Source organism: Elephas maximus, chromosome 16 (genome assembly GCF_024166365.1).
Source record: "Elephas maximus indicus isolate mEleMax1 chromosome 16, mEleMax1 primary haplotype, whole genome shotgun sequence".
NCBI classification, from domain to species: Eukaryota; Metazoa; Chordata; class Mammalia; order Proboscidea; family Elephantidae; genus Elephas; species Elephas maximus.
Window position 1 is genome coordinate 44,838,443 of NC_064834.1, and position 26,788 is coordinate 44,865,230.

The 26,788-nt window shown below is 41.2% G+C and overlaps 2 protein-coding genes across 9 annotated transcripts in view; one reads left to right on the forward strand and one right to left on the reverse strand.

Annotated features, from left to right (window-relative positions):
• PDE6C (phosphodiesterase 6C) overlaps positions 1–26,788 on the forward strand; it is a 54,603-nt gene that overhangs the window by 17,705 nt on the left and 10,110 nt on the right. The window contains exons 8-15 of the mRNA XM_049855310.1: positions 270–317; positions 10,439–10,588; positions 12,388–12,531; positions 14,203–14,271; positions 17,878–18,024; positions 18,267–18,374; positions 19,103–19,212; positions 20,913–21,000. Of these exons, the coding sequence (XP_049711267.1) occupies positions 270–317; positions 10,439–10,588; positions 12,388–12,531; positions 14,203–14,271; positions 17,878–18,024; positions 18,267–18,374; positions 19,103–19,212; positions 20,913–21,000 (864 nt within the window). The remainder of the gene's footprint in view (positions 1–269; positions 318–10,438; positions 10,589–12,387; positions 12,532–14,202; positions 14,272–17,877; positions 18,025–18,266; positions 18,375–19,102; positions 19,213–20,912; positions 21,001–26,788) is intronic.
• The window catches only part of LOC126059565 (protein FRA10AC1), a 58,583-nt gene continuing 48,556 nt past the window's right edge, over positions 16,762–26,788 (reverse strand). For 2 of the 8 annotated variants that reach the window (XR_007513450.1, XR_007513448.1), the window contains exons 16-18: positions 26,586–26,750; positions 24,384–24,551; positions 22,887–23,689 (exon numbers count right to left, since the gene is read on the reverse strand). The gene's annotated coding sequence lies outside the window, so the exon portion shown is untranslated. Of the gene's footprint in view, positions 17,087–18,900; positions 21,053–22,884; positions 23,690–24,383; positions 24,552–26,585; positions 26,751–26,788 lie in introns of those variants that run through there. The other 6 variants (XR_007513444.1, XR_007513449.1, XR_007513447.1 and 3 more) reach the window with 6 other exon arrangements.

Consider the following 26,788-nt stretch of genomic DNA (forward strand, 5'->3'; position numbering starts at 1 on the left):
CTTGGCCTGAACAGCTAATTGCTTTGAATTTTAAAGGGGAACCTTTACAGGCTGAGAGAGTAGGAACTAGTAGAGATTCTGCTAAATGTCACCCAATGACCCAATTAGCAGAAGAGAAGCCAACTTCAATGAGTTGTTAGCAAACCTGTGAACAGTCAAGAACTATGTTAAGAAAACCTATCTCTAGTTCTTCCTTATTCTGCGTTGTGGGTTTATTGGCTCTACCACAAGGTGTTTCAGAAGGACTTTTGTCTTCTCTTGCTTTGCAGATATGTAACATGCTGAATGCCCCGGCGGATGAATACTTCACATTTCAGGTAAGTGCTCCCCTTCCGGGCCTCACCTCTCTGAGGGGCAGCACTGTGGGGGCTCTCCCTTCCATCCTGAGCTGGCCTCATGCTCAGGTGTGGCCAGAAGGCACACATGGGGCTTATGCCCACTCACACTGGCTAGACCAGTGGCCACCATGTAGCAGATTCTTCAGTGAAGGGAGAAGAGGTAGAAACAGGAAAAGGAGAGGAGAGAAAAGAGGAGACACAGTGTTTGTCACCCTGGCATGAGGGCGGCCATTTCTCCACTGTCTCCCATTCCTGGTCATCTAGTGGCAAAAACAGTGGGTGTTCTTTGGATGAATGATTTGCTGGACACATTGTATGTCCTGAAGTCAGCCCTTTTGGTGGCTTCCTCAGCTGCTGTTCCCTACAGCTTACTGCAACTGTTCTCAGGAAAAAAAAAAAATCTTACTGGGCTTTTCAAGGCCTCTCCTGGTTTTCTTTCTCCTCTCTTGGTTTATTCTTCCTTCTCCAACGCTCCAGAAGCACTTCCTGGAGAATCCACCCTCTCCTCACCATCATTCTAGCCCGGGAAGCAGCACCCCTTAGTTCGCTTCCCTACCTGCCCCCCTCCTTTTCACCTCCGTGTCTTTCTCCTTGGACCTGGCTACAGGACTTGGTGGCTCATGCCTCCCCTTCCCAAGTTCACCCAGCCCAGCCCAAGGGTGTGTCTGTCATCTCACACCTCCTCCCTCATCAGACTGTTGGAAAAAAAGTGGTATTAGGGCTCTGAACCCTCTTCTTTTCTGCCTTCTGGTACTTGTTCTGTGCCCTGTGTTTAGCAAACTTCCAGTTGAAGCCCTAATCCCAGTCAGGAATCACACTGCCAGCTGGCAGTCAGATCTGAGGCTGCCCTTCCCAGTCAGGACCACTCATGTCTGTCTTTCTGTCTCTCACACAGACACACACGCACACAGAGCCCCATCTATGCCTGGATGAAAAAGCTGGTGTTCTCAGGGTTTGAGTGGTGTGTCCTTGGCAGCAGAGCCAAACAAGGCCTTGAGAAAACCTGTACATGCTTGCTTAGTTACATGGAAGGTTTTCCTTGGATCTACCTGCTCATCCCTGTGTTCACTGACATGGAAAACAAGCGAACACCATATGATTGCAGTTGTCCTTGCTCCTTCCTCTTGCAGCCAAAGCCTACTTGTGACTACAACTGTACCCAGCCTGGACCCCTATATTTATGCCAGTTGGGTGCCAGGGAAGAATGCATAGGCAGGAAGAAGGGGACATTGACTTCCCAAAGGTTCTGAATCTGAAGCAGTCATTGTCTAAACAGGAAGTGGGAGTGGAGCTAGCCCAGGAGAAACCAGGGCTGATCTTTGAGGTTTGAGGGGCCCTGCTTTCTCTGGGGCCACACTGTGGCTCCCACAGTGCTCTGAAGACCCTGGTAGAAGCTGGGGACCTCAAGGAGTCCCCATTATGGGGTAAACCTCCAATTCACAGGAATTCCTCAGTTTTCCAAAAGACATCAGTGCGGCGCCCATGAAAATGTTCTCAGATCTCCATCTATGAAAAGCACACTTGTCCAACAGCTGCTGCACTCTGAGACGTACTGCCGTATTGGCACTGAGGCGCCTCTTTCTTGGGCTCCTCCTAGCCCATGACTGGGCACAGCAGGGACACTAAGGCAGGTCCATTTCTGGGAGACTCCTGGGCTCCCCTGACAGGCAACTTTGGCTCCAGAAATCCCAACGGACCTGCAAACTCTTTCAGAGCTGCACTGTAGTCTAAGATGCTTCCACCAGCCTTCTATCCCTCCCTTTCTCATCAACCAGTATTGTGGTTTATCGGCCTCCTCAGGATCCCTCCCCACTTTCCCCCACAGGCATTACCCTGTCCATCATTCCACAGAGCAGACTCAGGATGGTGCAGCTGTCCTCTCCAATCCACCACCTTCTTTCTGCGCGCTGCCTTCCTTGTCTCTACTTGCTCATGCCCCACCCTTAGGCTCATTATTCCCTTTTGCACCTGAGAAGTTTGTTGGAAAAGCCAACGAGCCAAAGTGAGCTACTGTCAAAGTGAGCAAACCTGCAAATAAAGTGGTTCTCAAACTATGTTCCTTGGGGACATGGTGTTTGTATTAATTTCCTATTGCAGCAGTAAAAAATTACCTCAAACTTAGTGGCTTAAAACAACAGAGATGTATTATCTTACAGTTCTGGAGGTCAGAAGGTTTCTCTCAGATCTACCAAAATGGGTCTTTCTGGACTAAAATCAAGGTTTTCAGAAAGGAGGCTCTAGCAGAGAATCCGTTTTCTTGCCTTACCAGCTTCTAGAGGCCTCCCACATTCCTTGGCTCATGACCACTTCCATCGTCAAAGCCAGCAATTGCATTACTCTGATCTTACTTCTCTGTCTTTATTTTCTCCTTCTCTGATTCTTACTCCAACTCTTTTCCCCTTGTAATTACACTGAACTCCCCTGGGAAATCCAGGCTATTCTCTCTATTTAAGGTTAACTAATTAACAACTTAATCCCATCTGCTACTTCAATTCTCCTTTGCCCTATAAAGTAACATGTTCACAGGTTCCAGGGATTAGGATTAGGACTTCTTTGGGGGCCATTATTCCGTCCACCAAAGCATCATTTACAATGAACCCAAGGGTTTGATTCTTCTTTTACCATCAATTTGATCCCAATTCACAGGAAAAGATAAATATATAGAATTTTCTCAGTTTTAAGTTTCTGTTCTACTAATTTTTAACTCTTAGGTCCTTCTCTCAGTTACCTGTCAACAAGCTCTAACTAATGGCAAAACACATGAATGCGTAGGAAGTGAATATTACCTGGAAAACTGAGTAGTCAGGAAAGCGTATTTCGGAAGCTTGTTAAACTATATGTGGGTGCTTGTGGTTGTAAAGTTACTTTGCACAAATATACTATAATCTAGTTTCTGCTATTGCTTCTGTCCCTAGTCTATACGATGGTATTAAGTATATACATATTTTATGATATTTCCAAGGATGACCACTGCGCATTTCGTCTTTTCCTAAGTTTGACCATTAACCAAAACCATTTGCCAAGGGGTCTCCATTGTGTGTCAGAGTAGAACTGTGATCCATAGAATTCTCAGTGGTTGATATTTCAGAAGTCGATCACCAGGTCTTCTGAAGTGCCTCTGGATGAACGTGAACCTTCAACCATTGGGTTAGTAGCCGAGCATGACTACTAACCGTAATAAGTATTCTAATACATCCAATCAGGTGTGCTTGAACCAAGAGTCTAGATTTTTACAGCCCTAACTTGTTCTCTTTGTTATCATTTAATTGTCTGAACCACCCAGAGACTCTAACCATGTTGTTGTTGTTGTTAGGTGCTGACCAATTGGTCCCAACTCATAGTGACCCTATGTACAATAGAATGAAACATGGCCTGATCCTGCACCATCCTCACAATCATTGCTATGCTTGAGCCCATCATGACAGCCACTGTGTCAATCTATCTCATAGAGGGGCTTCCTCTCTTTTGCTGACCCCCTACTTTACCAAGCAAATTGAGGTGTGGTTTTTCTACTTTTCATTCTAAGCCTAAGGACTAGATCTTCAATTAATAAACAGTTGTTTATTGAGCAACTATTATATGCCCAGCCCTGTCCCAGTAGTTATGTGGAATTGAACACTTCCTGCTCGTCGTTTAGAAAATACCCTCAGAGACAAAATAAACAATTCTGAAGCATTTAGAAAATATCTAAATCTAAATTGTGTGGTCTGGGCTATAGTGCTGCTGGAATTCTGAAAAAAGAAAAAAAAATTCCATGTGAGTAGGGAAAGTTAGAGAAGGCTTCATGGAGGAGGTAAGATAACCTGAGCCTCTAAGGATGACTAAATAATCCATGGAGAGGTGGAAGAGCGAATACTGTGGCATGTTGAATGCTTGGCTAATTTTATCTTGACTACATACTGTGCAGATGCCACCGCATGGTTCTCAAACTTCGGAGGGCATTACAATCACCTGGGGAACTTACTGAAGACGTAGGGTCCTGCCAAATGCCCACAGATTATAAAACAAACAAAAAAAAATCTGTTGCAGATGGTCCTTGGGTCACGTTCTGAGGAACACTCCTAAACTTCTGTGCCTGCATCCCCCAGTAGACTGTAAGCATCTTGAGGTGAAGGCCTATGCTGTATTCATCTTCACACCTCCAGCAACTAGCCTACTTCCTGGTACATCAGGGGTCTGACATATGCTTGCTGAGTTGTATGCACCATACCACACAGACCTTCTTGATGGAAAAGTTAGGAAAACAGAAACCACACTAGATATTTCAACAGAAAAAATTTAATATCAGAAAATAGTTAAGCAGGTGCTGGAGGACAGCAAAACTGTATAGGGGACACTGAGCTAACACAGAGCTAAGAACTGCAGAAGTGCTTCTTACCCTCAGGGCTAAGGGAACAAAGAGAAGAAGTTAGGGCTGTCAAACTTAGACTTTGGTTCAAGCACACCTGACTGGCTGCATTAGAATACTTACTATGGCTGTGTAGTCCTAGCCATGATCTTTTGACACAAAGTGAGACTTGTGCATCTTAACAACCAAAGATTAGCCTTTCTCTAAATTAAAAGCAACCCAAGTAGGGGTGGTGGTGGTGGTTACACAGAGATAGCACAAAGGAGCCTTGTGTGATAGTTCTGTATCTTTATTCTAGTGGTGGTTGCACAAAATCTACACACAATAAATTTGTATAGGACAGCACATGTAAGTGCATATGCTGTTGTTAGTTGCCATCAAGTTGGCTCCGATTAACACGATCTTATGTATAACAAAACAAAACAGCCAGGTCCTGCAAAATCTTCCTGATTATTGGTATGTTTGATTCTACTGTTTTGGCTATTATGTCAGTCCATCTCGTTAGGGATTACCCTTGTTTTTGCTGACCCACTACTTTGCCAAACATGATGTCTTTATCTAGTGATTGGTCTTTCCTGATGATGTGTCCAAAGTAAGCAAGCCGAAGTCTCACCATCCTTGCTTCTAAGGAGCATTCTGGTTGTATTTCTCCTAAGACGGATTTGTTCATTCTTCTGGCAGTCCATGGTCTATTTGGTATTCTTTGCCAACACCACAATTCGAATGCATCAATTCTTCTGTCTTCCTTTTTCATTGCCCATGTGCAACCATTCTAACCCTCCTTTTCTGAGTTGTTCCTTCCTCATTAAACAAATTCACTGCCCCCTAAGGTTCCTATCTAATTTTTCAATTTGCTGTTGTCACTTTGATCCCATGCATATAGTTCTTAAAAGAGCATAATGCCCCAAAGAATTCACGAGAAAACTACTGCAACTAATAGAAGGTTTCAGCAAAGTATCAGGATACAAGATAAACATCCAAAAATCAGTTGAATTCCTCTAAACCAACAAAAGAACTTTGAAGTGGAAATCACCAAATCAATACCATTTACAATAGTTCCCAAGAAGATAAAGGACTTAGGAATAAATCAACCAGAGATGTAAAAAACCTACATAAACTACAAGACACTATTGCAACAAACCAAAAGAAACCTACATAAGTGGAAAAACAAGGCTTGCTCATGGATAGGAGGACTCAACATTGTGAAAATGTCAATTTCTACCCAAAGCAATTTACAGACCCAATGCAATCACGATCCAAATTCCAATGACATTTTTTAATGAGATGGAGAAACAAATCACCAACTGCATATGGAAAGGGAAGAAGCCCCCAAAAAGTGAAACATTACTGAAGAAGAAGAACAAAGTGAGAGGCCTCACGCTACCTGATTTTAGAACCTATTATACCACCACCACCACGACCACGGAAACCCGGTGGCATAGTGGTTAAAAGCTACAACTGTTAACCAAAAGGTCGCAGTTCAAATCCACAAGGTGCTCCTTAGAAACTCTATGGGGCAGTTCTACTCTGCCTTATAGGGTCACTATAAGTCAGAATCGACTCGACAGCAGTGGGTTTGGTTTTGGTTTTATACCACCACAGTAGTCAAAACAGCCTGGTACTGGTACAACACCAGATACATAGACCAATGGAACAGAATTGAGAACCCAGATGTAAATTAATCCACCTGTGAGCAGCTGATATTGACAAAGGCTCAAAGTCTGTCAAATGGGGAAAAGACTGTCTCTTTAACAAACGGTGCTGGCATAACTGGGTATTCATCTGCAAAAAAATGAAACAAGATCCCTACCTCATACCATGTACAAAAACTAACTCGAAATGTATCAAAGACCTAAATATAAAACTAAAATGATAAAGATCATGGAAGAAAAAATAGGGACAATACTAGGAGCCCTAATACATGGCATAAACAGAATACAAACCATAGCTATCAATGTACAAACACCAGAAGAGAAACTAGATAACTGGGAACGTCTAAAAATCAAACACTTATGCTCATCAAAAGACTTCACCAAAAGAGTAAAAAGACAACCTACAGACTGGGAAAAAAAAATTTGGCTATGACATATCTGATCAGGGTCTAATATCTAAAATCTACCAGATACTACAAAACCTCAACAACAAAAAGGCAAATAACCAAATTAAAACATGGGCAAAGGATATGAACAGACTTTTCACCAAAGAAGATATTCAGGCAGCTAACAGATACATGAGGCAATGCTTAAGATCATAAGCCATTAGAGAAACGCAAGTCAAAACTACAATGAGATACCATTTCACCCCAACGAGGCTAGCATTAACCCAAAAAACACAGAATAATAAATGTTGGAGAGGTTGTGGAGAGACTCCAACACTTACACATTGCTGGTGGGAACATAAAATGGTACAACCACTTTGGAAATCGATTTGGCGCTTCCCTAAAAAGCTAGAAATTGAACTACGGGATGATCCTACAATCCCACTCCTTGGAACATATCCTAGAGAAGTAAGAGCCATCACACAAATAGATATATGCACACCCGTGTTCATTTCAGCACTGTTCACAATAGTGAAAAGATGGAAACAACTCATTAATGGACAAATGATTTAAAAAATTATGGTATATACACACAATGGAATAATACACAATGACAAAGAACAATGATGAATCCGCAAGACATCTCGCAACATGGATGAATCTGGAAGGCATTACGCTGAGTGAAATTAGTCAGTCACAAGAGGACAAATATTGTATGAGACCACTATTATAAGAACTCAAGAAAAGGTTTAACCACAGAAGAAAACATTCTTTGATGGGTACGAGGGTGGGGAGGGAGAGAGAAGGGTATTCACTAACTAGAAAGCAGACAAAAATTACCTTAGGTAAAGGGAAGGACAACACACAATACAGGGGAAGTCAGCACAACTGGACTAAACCAAAAGTAAGACATTTACTGAACACAACCAAACACTTCAAGGGACAGAGTAGCAGGGGCAGGCATCTGAGGACCATGGTTTTGGGGGACATCTAGGTCAATTGGCATAACAAAGTTTATTAAGAAAATGTTCTGCATCCCACTTTGATGAGTGGTGTCTGGGGTCTTGAAAGCTTCTGAGCAGCCGTCTAAGATGCATCAATTGGTCCCAGCTTACCTGGAGCAAATGAAAATCAAGAGGACCAAAGGCACAAGGAAAATATCAGTACAAGAGACAAAAGGGCCACATAAACCAGAGACTCCATTAGCCTGAGACCCAAAAGAACTAGATGGTGCCCAGCTACCACCAGTGACTGCCCTGACAGGGAATGAAACAGAGAGTCCCTGATGGAGCACGAGAAATGTGTGGTGCAGAACTCAAATTCATGTAAAAAGACCAGACTTGATGGTCTGACTGAGACTAGAGGAACCCCAGAAGACATGGCCCCCAGACTTGCCGTTAACCCAGAACTAAAACCATTCCTGAAGGCAACTCTTCAGACATAGATTAGACTGGACTATAAAACATAAAATAATACTTGTGAAGAATGTGCTTCTTAGTTCAGGAAGATACATAAGACTAAATGGACAACTCCTGTCTGGAGGTGGGATGAGAAGGCAGAAAGGGATAGGAACCGGTTGAATGGACACAGGAAACCAGGGTGGAAAGGGGGACTATGCTGTCACATTATAGGGATTATAGCTAGGGTCACATAACAATATGTGTATAAATTTTTGTATGAGAAATTAACTTGAGCTTGTATGTAAACTTTCACCTAACTCGCAATAAGTAAATAAGAGCATAATGCTCAAGGCAGACATTTTTTACTAGTTAAGCCAAACTATTATTTGGTTTTAAGAAGACTTTTGGGGATATTTTTAATTTATGTTTAAAAGATAATTTCAGGGCAATAGCTTCAGGGATTTTTCCAGCCCCCTTGTCTCTAGAAAGTCTGCAGTCCATGGGAATTTGAAATTCTATATTGCATTCCCCCCTTTTACTCAGGATTCTTCCATAGAATCTTTGATCAAAACGTTCACTAATGGTAGCTGGGCGCCGTGGAGTTCTGATCTCATGACAAAGGAAGCAGTTTTTCATGGAGGCGACTAGCTATACATTCCACATCCTCCTATTTCTGGCTCTTCTTCTTCCACTATTGCTCCAGAGGAATAAAGACCAATTGTCGTGTCTTAGATGGCCGCTTGCAAGATTTGAAGACCCCAGGCACTACACAACAAACTAGGAGGTAGAACAGAAGCACTAAACACGTTATTAGGCCACTTAATTGGGATGTTACATAAAACCATGCTCCTAACCCTCCAAACCAAGGAACCAAATCCCGTGAGGTTTTTGGTTGTACATAAGCGGTCTCAGCAGCTACTGTTTTTTTTTTGTTTGTTTGTCATTTTTATAAATATATCCATCTCATAACTTTTGCCAGTTCAGCTTCTTACAGGCGTACAGCTTATTGACAGGAGTTACAATGATCAGCTGTGCAATCCTACCCTTAATCAATGCGATTTTTCCATCACTGTTAATCCCTGTCCCCTTTTCTAGTAACCACTAATAAACTTTAATCTCTAAACATCTGCCTTTTCTTGCCTTTTTACATAAGTGAGATCATACAATATTTGTCCTGTTGCTGACTCATTTCATTCAGTATAAGGTCTTTAAGCTCCATCCATTTTGTAGCATGTCTTAAGACTTTGTTTCTTCTGCTGGCTGAATAGTATTCCACTGTATGTATGTACCACATTTTGTTTATCCATTCATCTGTTGACAGGCATTTAGGTTGTTTCCACTTTTGGTTATTGTGAGTAGTGTTGCAGTGGACACTGGTGCACAAGTCTCTGAGTCCCTGCTCTCAAGTCTTTTGGGTATATACCTAGGAGTGGAATTGCTGGATCATATGGCAGTGGCATCACTAGGGTTGGTGTCACTCAGTGTGGTAACTCATGGTGTCACCTCTCTCCCCATGGACCTCCTCCCCTGGTGCCACCAGGGACCATCACTGCAGGTAGGTAATGGATGCGAATTGAGGGGCACCCTGGTGCCAAGTACCCTGTGGCCCAGGCAGGAGCCAGAGTGCCTGGGGAGGGGGGCCTTGGGCTCAAAGTACAGCCGGGGAAGCTGGAATGAAGCAGGCATGGGCCAGAGTGAGCCCAGGAGTGCAGGCCGGTGCCCGACATCTGCCTGAAGAGCCCAGGAGCCACTTCAGAGCATGACTCTGAACCTCGTGGGCACAGGGACACCGCTAAGTGGAGGTGGAGGGGCAGTGGCAGTTAGAGGCACCCCCTCTCTTGGCCAGTTCAATTGGCCTGGCTGCCTCCTCCCAGGCTGCACGGTGAAAACACTGCACACAAATTTTATAGACAGTCATTTTGGTGTCACCTCCTCTGACAGTGTCACCTGGTGCAGTCTGCACCCCTGCAGCTCCCTGAAGATGCCACTGGATCGTTCTATTTTTTGTTTTTTGGGGAACTTCCACACTGTTTTCCACAACAATTGTACCATTTTGCATTCCCACCCCCACATCCTCACCAACATTTGTTATTTTCTTTTCTTTTTTTTTTATCTTAGCCCACCTGCCTGGTTATTGTATTATTGTACTATAGTTACACAAAATGTTACCACTGGAGAAAATTGAATGAGAGCTACACGGGACCTCTCTGTACAATTTTTTTTTTCCCACAATATCCTGTGAATCTGTAAGTGCTTCAAAATATAAGTTAAAAAAAAAAAAAAAAAAACTAAGTGACATTATTATTACTTGTAGAAAGGACCTATAGATGAAACTGGTTGGGTCATTAAAAACGTCCTGTCCCTGCCTATTGTCAACAAGAAAGAAGACATTGTGGGAGTAGCTACATTTTACAACAGAAAGGATGGAAAACCTTTTGACGAGTATGATGAACACATTACTGAGGTAAGTGCAGTAATAAAATAATGGAGGTAAATGAAATTCATGAAACAACAGAGGATGCATAGTTACGTTGTTATTCTGGAATAATAGTTTGGAGGAGCAATTAAGAAATGAGTCATACATGGTTGCAATCAATATATTGTTATTGTGTCATCTCCGTTTTCTGACTTCCATAAAGTGCAAAATTCTCCATCAAAGTGGAAAATTTTGTCTTAACCAAAATTCTTTATGATACTAGGAAGGAAATTAGGAGAGATTTCAATCTCTTTTCAACTCTTCTTTCTTCCTTCTTCTGTTTCCTCTCATTCTTCCTCTCACACTTCGCCTCTGTCTCATTTTCAGGCCCTGCTTTATTCTCCCAAATGTTGGTAATTCCTCTCCTCTAATAAAGTATCCATGGTGTATCAGTGATGAACAAATGCTGACCCAAATCCTGTATCCCAAATTGTTCTAATAAAACTACTTAGGAAAGGAAACCAAACTTTAAAGTCTTAGTGTGCTTTTCAGAGAAATCCCTGGGGGGCGCAAACAGTTAAAGTGCTTGGCTGTTAACCAAAGGTTGGAGGTTCAAATCCACCCAGAGGCACCTTGGAAGAAAGGCCTGGCGATCTACTTCCAAAAAATGAGTCATTGAAAACCCTGTGGAGCATAGTTCTACTCTGACACACATGGGGTTGCCATGAGCTGGAGGCAGTTGGAAGGCAACTGGTGTATGATTTTCAGAAGCCATAATTATGTAACTCTCAATGTATTTGAATAGGCAAAATTACTAATCAGGTAGTTAGTTTTCCCAATTCTCCCCCTTTTCACTCCTGCCCCATGCTGCCGCTCTTGTGCCTTCAATTTCCCAAATCTGTTGTGATTGTTCCCTTCCTAAATCTGTTCTGGATTCTGTACTCACACCAAGGTGGAAATGGCTGATTAACAATTTACTCCACTTTTTTTTTTTGAGATAATTTACATGCAAACAAGGGCCCAAGTCTTGAAGTAATTAAGGTCTAAGGGCAAGATTTCTGGTCATGGTTAACAGGTAGAAACCCTGGTGGCATAGTGGTTAAGAGCTACGGCCACTAACCAAAAGGTTGGCAGTTTGAATCTACCAGGTGCTCCCTGGAAACTCTATGGAGCAGTTCTGCCCTGTCCTATAGGGTCACTGTGAGTCCGACTTGACAGCAATGGGTTTGGGCTTTTTTTTTGCGGGGCGGGGGGTTGGTCAACAGGCAGGGAAGATGCTTTTGGAATGGCCTAGCTCAGTTTCTCACACTTTAATGTGCATAGGAATCACCTGGAGATCTTGTTAAAATGTAGGTTCTGATTCAATAGGTCTGGAACTGGAAGAGGGGGAGGGCAAGATTCTGCATTTTTAGCAAGCTCCTGCACGGTACAGGTGCCTCTAATCTGAAGACTACACTTTGAAAAGCAAGGGCTTAGTGAATTTTATTGTCTGTGATTAAGTATTAATATGCTTTTTCTTAGATTAAAATATGGTACTGGGTTGTTAAAGGAGCCCTGGTGACATAGTAGTTAAACGCTTGGCTGCCAACCCAGAGGTCAGTGGTTTGAACCCACCAGCTACTCCACAGAAGAAAAGATGTGGCAGTCTGCTTCCATAGCCTTGGAAACCCTATGGGGCAGTTCTAGTCTCTCCTACAGGGTCGCTATGAGTTGGACGGCAACAGGCTTTTGGTTTACTGGGTTGTTGATAGTGGAAGGGAGACTGGTAGAAATGCGTGTAGATATTGGCCTCCAAATCAATTTTCAGTTAATTTTAAAGACTCTGAATCACCTCTTATCCATTTCAGACTCTCACACAATTTCTTGGATGGTCCCTTTTAAATACTGACACCTATGAGAAAATGAATAAACTAGAAAACAAAAAAGACATTGCTCAGGAAATGCTCATGAACCACACCAAAGCCACTCCTGATGAAATTAAGTCTATATTGGTAAGTGAGAAATTCAGCCCTGTAGACAGTAGGTGGTATCTAATCAGTGCCTCTGCAGCTCATCTATTTACCCCCGGGTCTAACAAATAAGAATAGGTTTAGTCCTGGGCTACGGTTCCTCTCCACAGAGAAGGTGGAGTTGGGGGAGGACCTGGATGGCCCCGCATACACCTATTCTGGACTTCCAGACTGCTTTGTTGTAATAGCTCCTGAATCCATAGAAGCCAGAAGAGTGACATCTAGATTCAAGCATGTTAGCAAGTGAAAAAAAAAAAAAAAATCCCAGGAAGGGAAATGTATCAGTAAGCTACTACCATAACAATGCTGCGTAACAACAACCATAACATCTCAGCAGTGTACAACAATAAGCATCTCTTACTCATTCTTTTGTGGGTTGACCAAGCTTTGATTGCTCTTGGTTGGCCTGGCTTAAAATTGTAAGTTGGACCTAGATTTGCTCTACATGTCTCTCATTCTTCTTGGACCAGCAGCTGCCTGATTGATATTCTTCTTGGGGTGATGGAGAAGTACAAGAGAGCAAACCCAGCTGTGCCAGCACATTTCAAGTCTTTGATCACATCACATTCATTAACATTCTCGTTGGTCAAAGCAAGTCACATGGGCAAGACCAACATGATGGATGAAGGGGGAGTGAGTGGATATTTGATAACAGGATTTTAATCACCATAAACCGAAGGGAAAATATACACCCAATACCTCCATTCCTTTTATTTTCCTAGTTTTAGAGTGTATAGGTGTGGTTTTGCTGTTGGTTTTGTTTTCAGTTGGTTTTGCTGGGTGGTTTGGGAGTTAAGAGAAGGTTGATTTGAGAGTTTGAGATGGTGATGAGGAGATGAAGGGGAATTGCTATAAGGTAATAGAAAAACAAACGTAAGCTGCTCATTTTTCTCTTTCTTTCCCCTTTCCTTCCTTCCTCCCTCCCTTCTTTCTTTTCTTCCTTCCTGTCTTAATTTCTCAGGGCTGTTGTAACAAAATACCATGAAGTGGGTGGCTTTAAAGAACAGAAATTTATTGTCTCACAGTTCTGTAGGTTAGGAGTCCAAATTCAGGGCATCAGCAGGGCCAGGCTCCCAGTCTGCTCTACGGGACGATCCTTCCTTGTCTCTCAGTTTCTGGTAGCCCTGGTCCTGGGCGTTCCTCGGCATTCCTTGCCTTTTAGATGAATCTTTACGTGGTGTGTGTGTGTCTCTTCTTGTGTGTTGCTACCTTTATAAAACACCACCCAGAAAGGACTAGGACCCACCCTACTCGGGTATAACCTTAACTGAAAACATTTTCAAAGAAAGGCCTCATTTCCAAGGTCACGTTCACGGGTACAAGTGTTAGGATTTCAACATATCTTTTTGGGGGGACACAATTCAATTCCTAACACTTATATACAAATAATCCACCCCTCTTTTTTTTTTTTTTTTTAAGACAGCTACTGTTACATTTTGGAGAGATAGAGAAATCAATTATATGACATTATTTCTTGTATAAAACTTTAAATAATCGGGGGCTATAGGTCTTTGTAGCCAGAATACATCTTTGTCACAGGACTTGTTATAGCATATTTTAAGTATATTTTAATTGCTTTTAATAGTAGAGGAATGAAATAAAAGTCTTCTAACTTCATAGGAATTTCACACCTCAATTGCTTTCACTTTTTAGAAATTTAAAGAGAAGTTAAATATAGATGTAATTGAAGACTGTGAAGAAAAGCAACTTGTCACCATTTTAGTAAGTACTTTCCGTCTATGCTTAACGCCTTTTTAACAAAATGTATTAGAACAGGCGGTCTCAGTTTTTAAATAAATGTTGGGTTTCCTCTTCCCTGAGAACTTTAAGCCTAAAAAGAAAGAAAATTTCTCCCGAAGACTGACCTACTAGTTCCCTGCTTTTCGACCTCTTGGTCTCTTACAGTTCAAGCCACACAGATAAATTAGAATTACAACTAAATTAGACTGGTGTATGAGGAGCCCCAGTGGCTCAGTGGTTAAGCGTTTGGCTGCTAACCAAAAGGTGGGCAGTTCAAATCTACTGTTGCTCCTTGGAAACCCTATGGGGCAGTTCTACTCTGTCCTACAGAGTTGCTATGAGTTGGAATTGACTTGACAGCCACAGTTTTGTTTCGTTTTGTTTTTTAAACGAGTAACTTCAGGCATATTCTATAGTGATATCATGGTCTACTTTATTTCGGTAGTTTGAATTGCAACATGGCCATCCCAGAGGACACGACAGAATTGTAGTACATTGACCCTTCTAGGCACAATTAAGGAACCCTGTTGGTGCAGTGATTACAGTGTTAGGCTGCTAACCAAAAGGGGGTGGCAGTTTGAAGCCACCAGTTGCTCCTTGGGAGAAAGATGTGGCAGTCTGCTTCTGTAAAGATTTACAACCTTGTAAACCCTATGGGGGGCAGTTGTACTCTGTCCTACAGAGTCTCTATAGGAACCAGCTCGACAGTGCGTTTGGTTTTGGTAGGCACAATTATCGTCTGTCACCTCTAGCTTTTCTTCTGGAGTCTAGAGGAATTTGGCCCTTTTCTATTGCTGCTAATAAGGTCACCCGTATTATTTCTGCTTGAAATTAACCTCTCCTTCATTAATGTTGTCCCTTTTTGTGTTCGACCTATTGTTAAACCCAACCAATAAATTCTTAATTTTAGAGATTGTCTTCCTCAGTTCTAGAATGTCCATTTATTTTTCACAGAATCCAAATTTCTGTTGAAAATTTCCATCATTTTATCTTTTTTTTTGTCTTTTTCTCTATTTTTTAAAATATTGATCATTAGGGGGAGAGCAATCGGGAGTATGTAGGAAGGTGTAAATAAGTTTTTGTGTGAGGGACTGACTTGATTTGTAAACTTTCACTTAAAGCACAATAAAAATTAAAAAAAAATTATTGATCATAGTTACTTTAAAGTTTCTGTTTCTATACCTGAATTATCCCTAAGTTTAGGCCTACTGTCTATTTTTACTCTTGGGTTTCAGCCATTTGATCCTGTTTCAAAGCACGCTTTGTCATTTTTTCATTGAAAACTGGACGTTGTGGATAATAACTTGTAGGGGCTTTGGGTGATATTATCTTCCTATAAAGAGGACACCCTGGGGCAAAATTTAAGAACAGTACAGAGGCTCTGTAACAGAGCGAGGAAGGGAGACACAAGATAGCACATTGTCTTAGGGACACCGATCGCAGCTGGAGCATCAGTGGGCAGAGGACAGAAGTAGCCTTTGAGGCTGACATGGAGGTGGGACAGGACCATGCTGGGCCTGCACGACAGGAGCTAGAAAGTGACGTGGTCCAATGTCACTCTGGACGTAGATCAGCTGGAGGAGCCAGCCTAGAAGCAGGTAGCCCGGAGCGGGGCCACTTTATAGCCAAGTGAATTGGCAGCAGGTGAAAGCTTCCTCCTCCTCCGCCGTTATCTCTGCCGTGTGACTCCTGCGGCAAGAGGTCAGCCTGGGGAAGCCAGAGTTCCTACTTATTGGACCAATGAAAAACCTTTTGAATGAATCATTTCTTTTATAAGGATCAGCACAAAGCTGGTTCCTATGAGGCAGAGGTTAAACCAAAAACCAAATCCAGTGCTGTCGAGTCGATTGCGACTCATAGCGACCCTACAGGACAGAGTAGAACTGCCCGGTAGAGTTTCCAAGGAGCACCTGGCGGATTCGAACTGTCGACCCTTTGGTTAGCAGCCGTAGCACTTAACCACTACGCCAGCAGGGTTTCAAAGGTGTCCCAAATGTCTAACTCTTCCAGGCTGCTGTACCACTCCATCGTTTCTAACATCAGCTACTCCCTCTTGCCTCAGTACTCTCTATCCCGTCTTTGGGTTCCCTATTTGCTGAACATCTCACAGAACTCAGGAACCATGAAAGAAAATGGCGCATGCGGTTGTGGAGGCTGGCAAGTCCCAAATTCGTGGGCCAGGCATAGACTTCTCCCTGGCCCTCAGTCTCTGCCCAAAGGCACTCAGCTTCTTTGCTTCATGGGCTGGGAAGCCTCCTGCGCCAACTCCTGTGAGTCTCTGCATGCATCTATGCTGCAGGTCTCTCCTTCTTTGGGTGGTGGTGGGCTCTTCTCTCTGCTCTGAAATTGGCTCTCTTTTAAGGCAAAACTGACCAATCCCATCGGTTGGCCACAATGATCTTACTTGCACAGCCCCGCCCAATCACCAGGGTGGGAGTCACAAGACCACACACAAAAGTTATTAATTGCACTTCGTCTTTATTTTTATCAACCTCTCAGTATCACAGACTTAAAACAGTTGACTCTAAACTGTGTTTTGTTGTTGTTAGGTGACATCAAGCTATTTCCGACTCATAGTGACTCCATGTGACACAGTAGAACTGCTCCATAGGGTTTTCTTGGCTGGAATCTTTACAGAAGCTGATTGCCAGGTCTTTCTTCAGTGGGGCCTTTTGGTTAGCAGATGAGAGCTTAACCAGTGTGTGCCAGGGCTCCTTAGCTGTTTTACGGTATTATTTCATTGGCTCACCTGTGACTGCAAGTGTAGCCTGGGAGTCACAACTCTGAGAACTTCTTCCTGTTAACATGTACATTACATTTACATTATGGCACCAAAAAGCATTTCCACATTTTATCTTTACCTAACACTCTGAAATCTGTGGGGCAGAGACAACCCACTACGGAGAGGCTCTGTGGCAAGGGGCAGCCACACCAATCTCTCATCCTCTACCCCGAGTTTTAGTCGAAATGGACTCCACGGCAGCAGGTGGTAGATTTTTAAGGAATGTTATTATCTGTTTCTCCCCATGAGAATGTATGTTTCAGGGGAGAGTGACTATGTCTCTTTTATTCATTGCTTCATCCAGAATGTGTAGAGCACACAGTAGGTACCATAATAGGCTGTGAGGGAAGTGAACTATCTTCCTCTATTTTTGTATCCTCTTCAGTACAGTGTTAAGGATATGGTATGCACTCAGAAAAGATGGTTCACTGATATTTCTTGAATAAGAAAAATGAGAAGCTGAGTATTGAAGAGTGTGTAAGGCTGCTGATAACTGTAAACAGTTTATCTTGCATCATAGAAAATAGCCAGTGGAGTTGAATTTGGAATTGAATCCCATCATTTAGAAAGTTTCTTAATATAGCAGAATCTCAGTTTCACCATCTGTAAGATGGGGATAATTTTGCAGGTTTGTTGTGCGGATGACATATGTAAACCACATAACCCAGTGCCTGGCATGTAAGGATTCAGCAAAGTGTGCGTGGAATTCTTTTATTGTAATTTTGTTTTATACCAGATTTTGGGTATGTGCACAAAAAGGAAAAAAGATGAATGTAATCTGAAACAGTCCATCCTTGTTTCCACAGAAAGAGGACTTGCCAGACCCAAAGCAAGCAGAGCTGTATGAATTCCGCTTTAGCGACTTGCCCATAACCGAGCACGAGTTGATTAAGTGTGGACTACGACTATTCTTTGAAATAAATGTGGTGGAGAAATTCAAAGTGCCTGTAGAGGTCAGATGGTACTTAACTAATTAAAGTACTGTGTGATTCTGAAGCTGAACTTCACAAGTATTTTCTGTGGTTCAAAAAGTAACTTCAGTTGGGATTTTCAATGATTATTAACTTTGTAAACATATCAGCTGAAACCCGGTAAACATAACAGACACATCTTTTTAGATAAGATTGTCACAAATCTTCTAACCTTTAGAATTCTATTCCAAAGTCTGCATGGTGGTGTCTTTTTTTGACAACAGGTTCTTACCAGGTGGATGTACACTGTGAGAAAAGGGTACCGCTCTGTCACTTACCACAACTGGCGGCATGGATTCAATGTGGGGCAGACCATGTTTACTTTGCTGATGGTAGGTGCCAGTTAAACCAGTTGCCATGGAGCTAATTCCAACTCATGTGTGTCAGGGTAAAACTGTGCTTCATAGGGTTTTCAATGGCTGATTTTTCAGAAGTAGATCTCTAGGACTTTCTTTCGAGGCACCTCTGGGTAGACTCAAGCTACCAACCTTTTCGTTAGCAGCTGAGTGCTTAACTTCTTGCATCACCCAGGGAATTCAATAATAGGTACCAAAACCAAACCAGGCCCGTTACTGTTGAGTTGATTCTGACTCAGCATTGGAAATAATTGTAAACCTGCAAAATTCCCACTTGAGCATAGTGCAAAATGGATATAATCCTTCATTTTAGATGAGTAATTTGGAAATCACAGGCACAATCCCATATACTGCAAGCCCCTGTGTAGATGATCCCAGAGAACATGAGTGTCCCTGGGCACTTGGTGTCCCTTATCACTCTGACATTCATGTACTTCCCTCAGTGGGGAAATACAGTCATCTGCTGAGTTCTGTAATTGCCCAGATGAGCTGAGATACTTACAAGAAATAAAGCCAGCTTGCTCTAAAAGCATGGTGGGTTCCCTTCTCTGTTGCAGGCTTCATGGCATTTGGTGTGTTGTTGTTAGTTGACATCGAGTTGGCTCCAACTCAGCGACCTTAGATATAACAGAACAAAATGTTGCCCAATTCTGTACTTGGTGTAAAGGTGTATTAATCCAAGTAAATTTATATATATTTTTTAGACAGGAAGACTAAAGAAATACTATACGGATCTTGAAGCCTTTGCCATGCTTGCTGCTGCTTTTTGCCATGACATTGACCACAGAGGCACCAATAATTTGTTTCAGATGAAGTAAGTGAGCACACACCACCATGCTGACACAGACTGGTGGATGTTTGAAGGAGCCTAGAGGGAGAAGAAAACTCTTTTATCTGTTCTTTAGCTCAACCAATTCCTCTTTGCCATGTTTAGTAATCTCAGAACCATGTTCTCTTCCTTCGTAACTCCTGTCTTCCTCCCTGGGTGCTTGGACCTCCGTTTCCTTTCTGTTTCCATTTGCAAATGTGCCCCTACCTTATTTGTATACACCATCACTCTTTTGTCTTTTCAAGTTTTTTTTTTTTTTTAATCAAAAGTATTGGATTCATATATTGAAGTGCAGAGAGTACATTATCTTGTGTTTAATGGATTTTTACACTCGTACACCTGGGTAACACTACCCAGCTCAAGCTAGAAAACATTTCTTCCTGAACTTACTACCTTTCACTTCCCTGGTCCTTTTGCTTCTGCCAAACCCTTCTTCATCTGGCCCTCCATGTAAACATCACTGTCATCTTCCTCTTGGTCCTATGTAGGAAGCACAGAGTAGGTATTCAAATATTAGCTAAAATTAGAATCCATTATAATATTGACCAGACATAGTCTAATCATTCCCTAACTAGAGTATTTGGTTTACCAGCCCTGTCAATGACCTGTCAATGACTCCTCCCTCCCTAAATTTCTGTTGTCTCTGAACTAAAATGAGGCTTCTCTACTAAAGCTGCCACCCAAGTTTCTGATTTCCTTCTCCCTTAAAATTATTATTCCATATTTCCATGACTGAGTCTTCACATAAATCTGTATAGACCGTTGGCCTCAACCTCTTCCCACCTGTTCTTCCTTTCACCTTTCAATTTTCAATATCGCTTCCCCCAGCTCCATCAGGAAGGCTTGAAGAAAGACTGCAAAACCAAACGAAACCCGCTGCCGTCGAGTCAATTCCAACTCATAGCGACGCTATAGGACAGAGTAGAACTGCCCTATAGAGTTTCCAGCGAAAGATAGGACACCAAAAACCGAAGTTACCACTTACATAAAGTTGTGATTTAGTCATTAGCGTATGGGAAGCTTAAGTTTATGTCACTGTCTTGGAAGAGGAAAGAAATGTTACTTTATGGTGATTTTCATTTCGGTGCCTGGAAATTCTTAATGAACACTTCCTATGTAAATAACCTACAGCTTCAACAGGTTTGCTACACCTTCTATAAATCATAGTCCACCACAGTAAGCTCCAGGGATTTGAAAGATTTTAGATACAGGGGATGAGCTAGATTTCCTGCTTTAAATAATTCACTCATTTATGCATTCAGCAAATAAGATTTTTTTAAGGACTGGTTTCTTTAAAAAGAGCATTTTCTCATCTTCTCAATCTAAAAAACCCTTTACAAGATGATGTTTTTGACCACTTTGCAGATGTGAGATGATGAAAAAATATTCCTGCCCACAGTAAAGATTCTATATTGTATGGACTTATGTGTAATAAGCAGCTATGTTGTTAGTGGCCGTTGAGTCAGTTCTGACACATGGCGACCCTATACGTGCAGAGTAGAACTGCTGTATAGGATTTTCAAGCCTGTGACCTTTCGGAAGCAGGTGGACAGGTCTGTCTTCCGAGGTGCCTCTGGGTAGGTTCGAACCACCAACCTTTCAGATAGTAGTCTAGTGCTTAGCCGTTTGCTCCACCCAGGGACTCCGTAAGTACTTATAATGCTGGCATAGCCTTTTCTTCCTAGATCTGCATCTCCATTGGCAAAGCTTCATGGATCTTCCATTTTGGAGAGGCACCACCTGGAGTACAGTAAGACTCTACTGCAGGATGAGGTACGGGAGACTCTCATGAGCTCTGGATCAAAGCCCTAACCCACAAAAATACCTGGAATTGGACAAACTTGAATTATGGCATTGACAATATATGCCCTTATCAAAGTCAACTGACAGAAACTGCTATTTTGCAAGTTTTGATAATCAAGTTAGACCTGATGATACAGATGAGACAAGCCATGGAATTAAAATATAAGGATTTGGGTTCAAAACTCAAACCTATATAACCTTAGGACAATCATCGAATTTCCATAGGTCTGTAAGGAAACAAAGAAAAAGCTTATGGTGGATGTGACAGGGCTGTGTGCACCCAAAAGTATGTATCAGTGCACCCAGCCACTGATTTACTTTCTCATTCAATCAGCGTTTACTGAGCCCTGCCAGTCTGAAGCATTCACTGCCAGGTGTGGTCCATACCTTGAGAAAGTCAAGTTTAGTACAGGAAGAAGACATGAATCAGGATATAAGACAGTATATCTGCCATCTGAGAGGCACTGAGCAACACTCTCAGTGTTTCAGAAGGCAAAGATACAGACTGGCAGGGGAGAGGGGAGAGAAAGGATGGGATCAGGGATGGCTTTGGACAGGATGTGGCTTTGAGCTTGGTCTTGAATTCACTGTGATTTCCATATAACATGCACTACGGCACTGGGGTTTTTTTTTTTTTTTTTTTGGATTAACATTCCACTTGGGGTAGTCTTTCTTCTCCCCTCTATCAATTGTATTTTACGAGAATGTAGACACGTGGAAAACTGTGGATGTAATCTAATTATACTTAAAAGAAAAAAAAAAAAAAAGCCTCTTGAGAAAGTTCCAAACCAAAAGTGGTTAAGATGAATCATTATCAGATTGAGGAGAACGCTGTTCTGTTGTGGATAGAGAACTTGTTTAGAATTACACACACTCATTAGGGTAAATAGGCCCTCTGGACAGTGGTTTTTTTAAATCAGTTTCTATAATGACCTTAAGGAACCCTGGTGGACTGCAGTTGAGCGATTGGCTGCTAACTGAAAGGTGGGTGGTTTGAACCCACCAGCTGCTCTGCAGGAGAAAAACATGGCAGTCTGCTTCCATAAAGATTTACAGCCTTGGCAACCCAGTGGGGCAGTTCTACTCTGTCCTGTAGGGTCACTCTGAGTCAGAACTGATTTGACAGTAACATGTTTATAGTAACCTTCCATCCTGAGCCAGCTGTGGCATTTCTAATTCTGCCATGCTCTCGGGGAACCACTGCCCATGTAACTCCAGACCAGTGTTCTCAGACATGGGTACTAGGACCAATGGCGTCAGAATCATTGCTTTAACAGGGTGGGACAGGAAGACTTTTAAACACACAGACTCTGGGCTCTCTGGAGCTGCAGTCCAGAAATTCTGCATTTTCAATCAGAATTCTAGTAATTCTGATGTGCAAATCAAGAACCTGGAGCAGAATTCAGCCATAAAAATGACGATGATTCTATTCTATGAGAAACAGAAAAACGAGTCAAATAGAAACTAATTCAGGAAGGTAAGAGTAAATTGTTATTACTCAATTTGTTAAAGTCTTTGTGTTGCTGGTTGGGGCAATTTTGAGCAAGAATTTTCTGTGCCTCCCAGAGATTATGTGATACCATAGTCAAGTGGTGTCAAATACAGTATATGATTTAATTATGCATTTATTTACTAAAGCAAAACATATTTAAAAATGCTACAGCCGGATATTTAAATGCCTAACATAGGGACGGGTCCTAGTATCTTTTATGTTTTTCTTCTGAGATTTGGCAGGTTATAGTTATTGTTTTCCATCTTATTATTATTATTATTTAATGTTATTTACTCAGCAGCCTGAACTGGCTTTGATGGTATTTAAAAAGACTTATTATTCTTTCTAAAGAGGAATATTGCATCTCAGTAATCCATACCATCTTTGTGAGAACCTTTCTGCAATACTACTCAACCTGTTAATTGCAGACTTTTAAAGCCTTGTCAATAGAGTCGCTAGGCAATGCAGCCACACGCAGCTTGTTTATGTGCAGTCCAACTGCACACACACACAAAAAATTGAAATTTTTAGTCATTAGATGTTCTTTTTACATCTTTGGGAGACAATGGAGCTCTCTCTTTTTTTTTTTTTCATGTTAGAAGGTAATAATGTCCATGCTTACAAACTTTGTTTTTTTTTTTAAATAAGGGAAATCCTTAGGGTTTATGGAGGAATGCTGGCATTTTGTGGGCATTACTCATTTTGTTTTTCACGTTATAAAGCTTTGAACTAAAATGTCCATCTCTCCCAGTAGAATTGGATTCACTGCTTTGAGGATTAGAATCACTTGCTTCTAAGCCAACTAGAAATTAACGCTCAAACCTGACTGAATGGGTGGAAGCCTAGTTAGCTGAATTAGCAGGAGCATACATTTTTAGACTCTACTGTTCTATAGAAATGACAAAAATAAATTGCTCTGGATAAATAACAGAATGCTGTTGTTATTCAAAATACCTTTCACGAAGTGTATGACAATTGTATTTATGCTTTTTCCTATCATCCTCCTCAGGTTGTCTTGTTTTGTACAAAGAAGGAACGAAGAAGAAATTAAGTGTTTTGTGTGTGGCCATCAAGAGTCAGGAATGTGTTGGCAATATTCTCTCATAGGTGTCAAGGTCCCCACATTGAAGATTGGAATGGCTGGGACTTGCTCTGGCCTCACATCACCTAAAAGCCCCAATCAGAATAAATTAGAGCCATTTCTACCCATTTTGGTGTGCTACACAGAATTTGTATTTTTAGTGCCATGTTAATAGTCAGAGGAGAACAAAAATAGACTCTTCTTGTGATCAGGTGAGACCACCTGAACAAGCAGGGGCCCAGATGGAACAGGGCTGGGAAGTAGGTTCACTCTTGTTCTGTGGCACCTGTCTTTACACCATGTTTTCAGCACAAGGCTCAGGAAAACAAATGCAATATTACATACTTATATATCTTTAAAATTAATGACTTATACCTGTAAGGGTGGTACATGCCCACTATGAAAATTCAAGCAATAGGGAAAATTTCAAAGACAAATATAAAAAGTCTCTTTGAATCCTACCACCCAGAAATAGACACTTCATTAACATTAATGAGCTTCATTGCAGCCACCTTGTGAATATATGCAGGCAGCATAGACAGAAACAAATTTAGAAAAATTAGATCATAGCATCCAAGCTATTCATTTTTCCTGTGGTCAGAGTTTGGTTTTTTAATCAACATAATTAAGGTGTAAGTGTACAATTCTATGAGTTTTTACAGTTGTTTACACCGGTGAAACTCCCTCCACAATCAAGATACAGAACACTTTCATCACCCTGAAAGATTCCTCACACCCCTTCACATCCGCCTCCCCACTCCAGCCCCAGCAGACACTGACCTGCCGTTCGTTACTCCAGCCGACTAGTGCCCTTGAGTTGCTTCTAATTCCTGGTGCCCCCACGCGCGGAGCTGTGCCCCGTAGGGTTTTCAGTGGCTGAGTTTTCAGCAGATCACCAGGCCTTTCTTCCGAGGTGCTTCTGGGTAGACTCCAACTAGTTTAAATTTTCTAGAATTTTATATAAATGCAATCATATAATATCTACTCTTTTGTCCTAGCTTCCTTCAAACAGAATAACTTTGACATTTGTCCATGTCATCTTTGTCACTGTTGTTGTATGTTAGTAATTCATTCCTTTTTATTGCTGAGTAGCATTCCATTTATTTTAAAAAGTATTAAATTTAATTTTACTTGAATTTTACAGAAGAAACACTTTTGAAATGGAAGGAACTGCAGATTTCAGATATTTCCTTACTACAAGAGATATTAGTTTTTAAAAACCCTCTGAAATTAATTTAAAAAAAGACTGGAAAATTATGAAAAGCTGTATCTGAGCATTTAAATCTTTGACACTTTTAAAACTATATGATAACTTTAAAATATCTATTAACTCCCTGCTATTTTTTTATGAAATATGAAAGCAATTATAACACTTAGCTTCTTCCCACATCTCTACCTCTGTCTAGTAAGGTATTATCATCATTAGTATTTTCTACAACTATCAAAATTTATAGCATTTATACTGTGCTCTAGAATTTCAATAATTTCCCAAATAATTTATTCTTCATTCCACATTTAAATGGGGTCAATATTTACCATCAGTACTTTTGCCATGGTTCCTCCATGCCTGTGTATTTTATTTTGACTTCATTTTCAGAAACCCTGGTGGCGTAGTGGTTAAGAGCTACAGCTGCTAACCAAAAGGCTGGCAGTTCAAACCATCAGGCGCTCTTTGGAAACCATATGGGCCAGTTCTGCTCTGTCCTATAAGGTTACTTTGAGGTGGTATTGACTTGTCAGCAGTCGGCTTTTTTTTTTTTTTTTTTTAATACTTTTGTCATCTGGTAGTTTTTTCAAGAGGGCTAAGCTAAGAACATAAGTATATTTATATTTGAAGTTTGATTTTTAAAGATCAGTTCGGTAGGATGTAAAGATCTTAGATAACACTTCGTCTCAGAAATTTGAGGACATTTCTCTAATGTCCCTTGGCATTAAATTATAATGCTTTTATTTTCAGAGCCACTACTTTTCATCCTACTAATGAGCCTTTGCTAGTTCACTTTTTATTCTAGTACCGTTACAGTCTCCTCTTTAAATACTTATATTTTTGAGACTATGGAGAATTATTGGTGTGAATTTTTCATATGTTTCCTTGGGTAATTCTTTATATATTTTGTATCTGTCTTTTACATGTGTTCCTTTCTTCCTTTGCTATTTTCCTGCATTTTTGTGTGTGTGTGAATATACTATATTTATTCAGCCATCTACTGAAAGACATTTGGATCATATCCAGTTTGGGACTAATATGAATAGTCCTGCTATGACTATCTAGTACATGTCTTTTGCAGGACACATGCTTGCATTTCTGTTTGGTGTATATCTAAGAATGGAATTGCTTGGTCATAGGGTGTGCCTATGTTCAACCTTAGTGGATACTACCAAACCGTTTTCCAAAGTGGTTGTACCAATGTACGTTCCTATCAACAGAGTATGATGGTTTTGGGTGCTCTGTATCCTCTCCAACTCTTGGTCCTTTCCATCTTTCTCATTTAGCCATCAGGTGGGGATTGGGTGGCATTGTATTGAGATTTTAATTTGTATTGAATTTGTTTTGCATCAGATGAAATAGCATTGATTAATAAATTTGAGCACAGTTTCATATGTTTACTGGTCCTTTGATATTCTGTTATTTGGGTTGCCAGCCTATATTTTCAAATTAATTTGTAGGAGTTCATTATATATTCTGGTTCATGTGTCTTTTTTGCATGTGTGTATTGCAAATATCTTCCCCCTCTCTGTGGGTTGCCTTTTTACTCTCTTAATGGTAGCTTTTGGAAGACAGAAATTTGTCATTTTAATATAACCCATTTGATCAGTTTTTAAAAATTAGCTCTTAGTTTTACAAGGAAAAAAAAAAAAAGATTAGCTCTTATTGTGTCCTGTTAAAAAATCTTGCCTATTCAAGGTCATGCAGATATTTTTCTCTAAAAGTGGTCTTACTTTACCTTTGTCATTTAGATCTACAATCCCTTTATAACTGACCTTTATATATGGTGTGAGGTAACGGTCAAGACACTTTTTTTCCATATGGAAATCCAACTGACTCAATATCATTTATTAAAAAGCCCATGGGGTCACCATGAGTTGGAACCGACTTGATGGTAACAGGCTTGGTTTTGGTTGCTACATGCTCTTAGGTTAAAGTGTCTAAAAGGAAGGAAAGAAAACAGGTTCATTGTGCTATA